At 40.8% G+C, this 8,036-nt stretch overlaps 1 protein-coding gene across 2 annotated transcripts; it reads left to right on the plus strand.

The window, feature by feature from the left end:
- The first annotated feature begins 2,772 nt into the window (after positions 1-2,772).
- On the plus strand, positions 2,773-4,710 carry LOC124654766 (organelle RRM domain-containing protein 6, chloroplastic-like). Of its 2 annotated transcripts, XM_047193755.1 has the most exons (5): positions 2,773-2,902; positions 2,987-3,158; positions 3,607-3,675; positions 3,781-3,887; positions 4,457-4,710. In XM_047193755.1, the coding sequence occupies exons 2-5, from the start codon at positions 3,071-3,073 to the stop codon at positions 4,514-4,516; spliced, it is 324 nt and encodes a 107-aa protein (XP_047049711.1). In that variant the 5' UTR covers positions 2,773-2,902; positions 2,987-3,070; the 3' UTR covers positions 4,517-4,710. The 2 variants fall into 2 exon arrangements, with proteins under 2 accessions (XP_047049711.1, XP_047049710.1); XM_047193754.1 differs by having other exon boundaries at positions 2,778-3,158.
- Positions 4,711-8,036: the final 3,326 nt, after the last annotated feature.

The raw sequence follows: 8,036 nt of genomic DNA on the forward strand, positions 1-8,036 counted from the left end.
GGGCCGTCATAGGCGGCAGCGCAGCTGACGATGAGCCGCGACATGCACCGTGGAATTCGTGCCGCTCAAGGAAACCACGCCGGCACTGCACCTCGGGGATCACCAGCGGGACGGCCTACCGGAGTTTGTGGTGCATACTGCAGAACTACACCACCATGACGGCCTACCGGAATTCGCCAGGAAGAACGAGCAACGAGCAAGGCTTCTTCGATAGCGCTCTGCTCACAATCCTGGGTGAAGTCGACCGCGAAGGTCCACGCCGATGGATTATTCCAGCGCATCCTAGCTTGAAGCCATGCCGGATCACTGGTGTGTTCACCTGGCTATGGTCAGCTACATCTTCAATGCCTTTGTCGTCTAGAACAACTGCTCTGTTCGGCTGCCCAACGGGATATTCACTTTGGCTTCTTCGATAGGAGCAGACGCTGTTTGTTGTGCTATGTGCAAGCCAACGACGGACACCTCTCTTCCGGTAGTGCTTCCTGCTGTTGTCGTCAGATATGGTCATATGGATGGACAAGGGCATGGTGATGCTCACAAATCTGAACGTACTAATGCATGTGAGTCTGAAATTGCACATGAAGAATGGTACTAATGCAATTCTGCTGCCCGCGGCTCTATCTTTTCTGCTAGGTTGCGTATGATTCCCATGTGTTGCTAGGTCCTTCTGAATTCGCATGGAACTCTCACCAATCTGCCCATGATCTCCTACATTATAGGTATGCTCATACTTCCTCGGCCAGGAGCGCGCTCAATTGCTTGGGTCTACTTTGGGGTAAATTTACATGTGTAAACTGGTGGAACCAAAATAATTAAATTGTCACATCCTTGACGCCTCAATATTAGATATAGATATTATGAATTTTTGGCTGTCTAGATTGTACTCAATATTTGGAGTAGTGCTTAGGTATGCACGGAGAAGGATAGTCATCCTTGGCTCTAGGAAGATGTTCATCACATTGATGGCTAAATAATTCATCATGAACAATTATTATTACTCCGTATGTGGAAGCTTTTAATAGCTTATAAGTCGATAAATAAGCATCACAATGCGTGTTGTTTTAATTCTTCAATCTGTCAGACCCCAACAGGGGTCTGACAGATTGAAGAATTAAAACAACACGCATTATGCCAACCATGATGTAATTCTAGATAAGATTAAGAGAGAGGCCCGCTTGTGGGTTTTAGCCGGCGCTAAACGCTTGGGTCAAATCATGCCGCGAGAGTAGTCTCTTGTACTCTTCTTTTGTTAGGACTTTCTTGTCAAACTCTTCTTCTTAATTAATCGAATGGGGCAAAGCTTTTGCCCCCGTTTCAAAAAAAAAACTGTCAGACCCATGTTTTGCATGCATTTTATTTTTACCTGATAAATAAAATTCTCGATGTAGCAAGGCACAAACATATTTTATTACTTTCTTTGCTGGAATATGATTTCCGACAGTGTGAAATTTCAGTAGTTAATGCATGTTTATATGATTTCAGATATTGTGGAATTTGAAATTTCAATAATTAATGCATGTTTATTTATGAATACATACAATGCAGATTTTTAGTAGCCCAACTTTTTTTTAGGTTGTGGCACTACCGTGCACCTTGGTCAGCTCGGCCAATGTCTAAATTTCTATGTATCTATATATTGGAATATAGTTTGCAATTCACTGTAGAAAGCCTTGGCGTTGAAGGTGTTAAAGAGAATGATTAAACCATTTAGATGGTTTTGCGACACAACTCAACGGTAGCAACAAGAGCTAACGTTTTGTGTCTCTACTCGATCTATAGCACAATTTTTCTTTTATCTTCTGTTGCAAGGCACAACCATGTTTTGTTAGAAATTTAAATATATAACAAGATGTTGGAGATGGATGGAAGGCTTCGCCGCAACGCGCGGGAATTTTCCTATACTTATTAAACTAACTAACTATTTTAGCAGCGAAGTATACAAGAGAAGATTACATAAACCAATACTTAGTACTAAAAACATAGTATAAAAATAACAACGAAGTACAGAGAGTGGATTACATAATTAAATTAAGTACGGGTTAGGGGTTGAGTTGATTTTGTTAATGTACTAAGAATGAGGTAAGGCGGATCAAACAATTTTAAGACAAAATTAAAATAGTGACGATGCTTTCCAATTATAAACTAATATTTTAAATAGCGACAAATATATTTTAATCAACAACATTACACACGCATTGTTCTGCGAAAGGAGCATGCACCAAATTAAAAATAAATAGCGGTTGCGTACACAATCATTCCAAGTTTGCGGTATTACATGTGGGCGAAGAGAAGAACTCGCCCAGTCATTTAAGAATTAATCTTGTTTAACATGAAGGATAAAGCGTGACTACCTTGGTCAACTGATTACATGGAACCGGTCGTCTGTTCGCAACGATATCAATTGGCACCGGGCGATGTGGCGGATGCGGTCCAGGTAAAATCGGATGAGGGTCAAGGCTGTCGTTGCTGAAGCCAAACTGGATGCTCTCTCCCGTCCCGATCGCCTCCTTGATCTGGAACCCAAAGACGATGGTGGCAGGGAGCGAAGCTCTACATCCAGCACAACAGGTCCGCCGGTTTCAGTGGTTGTCTGTCCGGTGCAACCCACAGGCATTCTTACTAGTTTGTAATAAAACAAAAAATGTACTCGTAGAAAAATCAAACAACATCAGAATGTGAACTGGTTTTGAGCGGCCCACGAGCCAACTCTCTTTACAGTCCTAAAAGTTTTGGAGCCCACAAGCACAATCAGCTTGGGCACTCCTTCTCTTTGTTTCCGCTCAACCGTTTGCCAGCGGCCGGCGCGGTCAGTTCTTCTCTCCCCCTTCCTTTGATTCCGCCGTGAGCCAGATCTGCCCCTTCTCCGGCAACCGCCTCGGCGAGCTCCAGCTGGAGTGCCCTCGTGAGTCGTGAGGATATTTCACTTTGATACTAAAAATAGGAGTATATTTCCACCCGACTCTATCTTTCTCTCCAATCCAAACAGTTTCATTCGTCGCGGAGTATGTTTTCCAAAAAATTACGTGGTTAAACCGAAGCTCACGCGCCACGTTGGTTCCGCCCCTCTCTGATGATGACGATGAGAGTAAGGGGGCTGCTGGGTCTGGCCTCTCGGGTCCCAGGGACGAAAGCTTTCAGCACCGAGATATTTGTGAGCAGTAAGTGAATACCTCTGACTGAATACTGTTTGACTATAATAGACTTCTCCTGGTTGTAGTAAAGCTTATAAAGTATGAACTGCAAGGTATAATTTGTAGTCACGGCGTGCTTGTGGCAAGCTCTGCAGTTTGTTGACTCTAGAAATTTTAATGCTTTCTTCCTCGAGTGCTTTTCCATGTTGGAAGATTGTTGCGATTGAGAGGTGCTGCACATATTAGTTGCTCTGCACCTCAAGCCCAGAACAGAAGAAAGTACAGTTGTTGTAGGTTTTTTCAACAATTTGCATCTAGACTGTATCACTACCATTTATATGCCCAGATCATCTATGCACATTTGAAACGTTACAAAATCTGAATTTTCATAGGGACGTGTCGTTCTGTCTTTTTCTTTTGAGATGGTAATTCTGTATGATATAAGGTTGGCTCATTCCTTTTTTGGTAATTGCAGGGTTATCGTTCTACACAACAGAGGAAGAATTTAAAAACACATTTTCACCATTTGGAGCTGTAGAAGAAGGTACTATACCTATGCTTTTCAGGAATTGTTTCATCCTGTTTTCCACAGGGCAATTGGTTCCTTGGAAATATGTAGATTCATCCTTTTCTATCTTATCAATTATAGTCCGTTTGGTGAGAGACAACCAAACTGGAAGGCCAAAGGGATTTGGTTTTGTAAAATATTCATCCCAAATGGCGGCAGAGAAAGCTGTCAAGGCAATGGATGGAAGGGTATGTGCTATGTTCACTCACTATCTATATTGGTTTTAACCTTCGGACATCATTTGTCGTTGGCCTGTTATTACTGAAACAAGCACAGTACCACAACTCTGGTTGTTTAACTGTAGCTTACTTCCCTCCGTTTATTAGACCCTTAACAAGAAAATGCCTTAGATAAGGCACTGCACAAAAATAAAAATTGATTGTGGAACTAATGTTAGTACTTTTTGATATTGGCCAGAATTGTTGCTTTATTATGAATAAATAAACAGAGGTCCTGGCGGTTTTGTGAAAGGGGGGGAGAAAGACAACATAACTGCTATAGCCAGATCCATCCTCTTTTATTTTCCCAGTCTTTCTAAGTTCTTGAATTATAGCACTGAATAACGCTACTAATTTTTGGCATCATAAGCATCTCATTCTTCTCGTTTTCGAGTCAAGTGACAAAACCCACGAGTTAAATGAAACATAATTCGATCTTGGATCTAGATGTGAAATAGTACTTAGCTTTCACTTTACCTGATTGGTGCTATGTAGTTTAAGTCTGGATATTATCTTGATTGGTTCACTCCTGTTATCAGATAATTCGAGGAAGACTAATCTTTGTGGAGGCTGCAAAGGAACGTGATGATACTGGATAGTGCAGATTGCTTCAGGTTTCTACTAGCTAGAGCATGTTCCTGTACATGAACAAGTGCTTTTGTTACTGACAGAAAAAAGCTGCAGTTGGAGTTTGATTATTTTGTTCTGTGCCTGAATTTTTGGACGTTTGATTGGCGCACATTAGTTTTCATTGTGTGAAATGCTTCATAATCCAGATTCTTGCTTGTGATCAGGACAACGTGAGTTGTGACAGGAGAGAAGAATGATAAGAGAGTCCTGAGAGTTCATTTCGATGAACATAGACCTTTAATTGCTGACTGCTAGACCGATGGACTAATCGAATTATTGCTGAGTCTGGCAACATAGTTGAAATTTGAGACAAAATGGAACTTAGCAATGGATTCCTAGCAAAATAACATTATCTATATAGATGGTTAAGATTTCTGAAACTCAGAAGTAGATCATTTGTGGACCTTGCTTTAAGTAGCAAATGTACATTTAGAGCCGGAGGGAGTATTTGTAGCTCTAAGACCATTTTGTTATGGTATATAGAAGGTTATATTTATTGTTTAGAATTTTTGTCCTCTCCTAAAATTTCCTCGTTCACATTATCAAGAAGCTGAAGTGACATGACCACGATGTGCCCTTGTATTGCACTCCTTAGTACGCTATCGAGTGAATCAGTGAAACATCACAGTTGTGTTCCTGGGCCTAATACAGATGCGCATCCACTCACAAAAACCTGCATCTTAGAATCTATACTGAATTTGGTTAATTTCATGTGTACTCCCTCCGTCCCACGAATATGATGGCTAAACAGGTCATGTATTTCACCGAGAGGAGTATGTAGATTAGTTAGGATGATACAAATGTAATTGCAAGTTTGTTCTTCTTTTGGTTGCAAATCTGTTCCTTTTGCAGAGTAGTTTGTTTTTCTGAGTTTTGTAGACGGGCTGTATCTCTGTTGTCCTGGCTGCTGTTTTTCCTTGCTCCGTCTCCTTTCCTCATCGTTGGCATAGCCTTAAAACAGATTAAATGTACTGTAGTATTACACTTGTTGCTTCTATGGAGTTTAAAAGTACACAGCTACCTCTACCTATCTATCTTAAACAAGTGAAAGTTTTGCATGCGATGGGAGTCTCTTAAGGAGAGGACCTCTAACAATATCAAGGGCAACACTATCTAGTGTTGGGGTTGCTTCATCTGGATCAAAAGCGTCAGTTAGTCTTTGAGTTGTATCTACAGTCACCACCTGTATCTCAGGGGCATTCTCCACAACATGCACAAGGAATTCAACTTGGCCTCTTGCTCCTCTGAATCCTGTAACGCGTACATTCTTCAGATTCACGTATTTGTATTCACTTGTGGGTATTTCTTGTCTCAAAGGGCCATCATTTGCAAACCACAAAGAGGGAAGGCCAAGAAACTGCAAACAACAACGTCAAAGATTACAAAAGGTATTGGAACAAAATACTAGCAGTTAATACTACCTCCATCCCAAAGCTTAGGGCTTATATTTTTTTTGAAAAAGTCAAACCAAGTAAAGTTTGTGCAAAATTTTAGAACAATTTATTAACAAATATAATATTTTGTAGATACCGTACGGAAATATATTTCATTATCTATTTAATGATATTAATTTTGTATTTTGCATATTAATGATTCTTGGTAAAAACTTAGTCAAACTTGACATAGTTTGATTTTTTTAAAAATAATATAAGCCTTAAGCTTTGGGATGGAGGTAGTATATACTATATGCAGGTAGTAACAGAGAAGATCCGATCGAGAATGCTACTCACATGTACTTCAAGCTTTTCAATGAAGGGAGCAGCCCTGAGAAAAGAAACCAAGTACAGAATTTTGTCCTCATCTTCATCGGTAAGGAGAAGCAGTATCTGCGCAGGATGCATCTTCAGTGACTTGGTGTTATCAAGTCTGACGGTGACTTGCCTCCAACATCTACCATTAATTTCTCATCCAACGTACATGAACGAGTGGAGGCAAAATTTCCTTGACCTGGCCCCTTTAACACAGTCAAAACCGGCCTCATGTATGTACGACTAATGTGAGGTTGCTCTGTTGTAAATATATTGCTAGCTTGCATGTCCAATCAAATTAGCAATATGTATGGAGCCTAATCAATCGTGCACTTGGCCATTTATTCAAAGAAAAGACAATATTAGTGAATCTTAGAGCATCTCTATCGGCGTCTCCTAAATAGGCGTCAGCACCTACTCCTTAATTTAGGGAGAGGTTTCACACACCGGCGACCTTTAATAACTTAGAAGTTGTGTAAAAATTGAAACTGCAAAAGAAACGTCGGATTTCATTCAAATTTGTACAAAGTTTGCAAAATATATATTACTAGATGAAAACAAAAATCTTATGGGGATGGTCAAAGGAGCTGAAGTCGAGGATGCTATCAGCGCCATTGCCGCCGCTGTCATCGTCGTCCGATCCAAACTTGAAGTCGTTGGAGTCGTCGTCCTTTGGCTTTATCGCTGGTACCAGCGTCAGAGCAGGAGTAGGCCCGCCTAGGTCGACGACGTTATTGTTGTCGATCGCCGACCACCACTCCGCATATCGTACGGTCGCCTCTAACACGTCCTCGTTGAATGACCGGTGCAACAACAAATGTTGCCCGACGCTTCCTCGTTGAATGGCTCAAAATTCTAACTTCCTAGATTTTTTTTAAAAAAACTCCAGTAAATAATATATATTGTACTACCACTGTCTATTTTTAGATGTCCAAAGTTTGTCTAAATTCAAATCTATCTAGACACTCTTTAGTGCATAGATACATCCGAATTTAGACGAACCTTCCGACATCTATTTATGGACAGAGGGAGTATTATTCATTTTTGGAAATATTTTCAGTCAATTTGAACATATGGGTAGTGAATAAGCCACATTTTAAGTTTTTGTCCGAAATTTTAAACTGAAAATTCAAACTTTCCAGCAAAATTCGAAAATGTTCCAGTAAATCATATACGTTCCATTCTCCATTCTAGAAAAATTTGAGCCTATTTAAACGCACGGTTTGTGAATAAGATGCATTTAAAGTTTGGACACACAAGTGTTGTGAAACTGGTAGTCACGGTGAGGATTCCATTCTGACTCCGGTGGTTGTGGTCTGTTCGATCCGAAATTAATGGTAGATGTTGAAGGCAAGTCACCGGGAGACTTGATAACTTCAAGTCACTGAAGCTGCATCCATCTGCGCATGCCTGAGCTGAGAAAACATGCGAGGGCTGTTTAACACCCATCGGGTCTGAAACATGAAAACAGCAAAAGGTCATATATTGCAAAATGACGTTACGCAAACCAAATCATAACTCGGATATTGATTGCTCCAGTAAAATATATACCTCTAGCCGTTGACAAGAAAGCTGCAACGTCAGGTTCTGTACATCTAGAAGCCCGTCCAGAAGTGAGGCGAGAGCGTGCTGAAATGTTGTACCGCTGAACCAAATCTTCACACTTTCCAGTTTGGAAGCACGACGTAGGGCAACAGGTATGAATCGTCCATTGTAAACAAAAGTGGAGAGGTTTGCAGCA

Source organism: Lolium rigidum, chromosome 5 (assembly GCF_022539505.1).
Source record: "Lolium rigidum isolate FL_2022 chromosome 5, APGP_CSIRO_Lrig_0.1, whole genome shotgun sequence".
In the NCBI taxonomy this organism is placed as follows: domain Eukaryota; kingdom Viridiplantae; phylum Streptophyta; class Magnoliopsida; order Poales; family Poaceae; genus Lolium; species Lolium rigidum.

What these genes read in the sequence shown, in the direction of transcription:
- LOC124654766 (XM_047193755.1), top strand. Translation starts at nt 3,071, where the DNA reads ATGATGACGATGAGAGTAAGGGGGCTGCTGGGTCTGGCCTCTCGGGTC. An exon ending in CACCGAGATATTTGTGAGCA is followed by an intron (nt 3,159 to 3,606) that starts GTAAGTGAATAC and finishes TGGTAATTGCAG; the next exon opens with GGTTATCGTTCTACACAACA. An exon ending in ATTTGGAGCTGTAGAAGAAG is followed by an intron (nt 3,676 to 3,780) that starts GTACTATACCTA and finishes TATCAATTATAG; the next exon opens with TCCGTTTGGTGAGAGACAAC.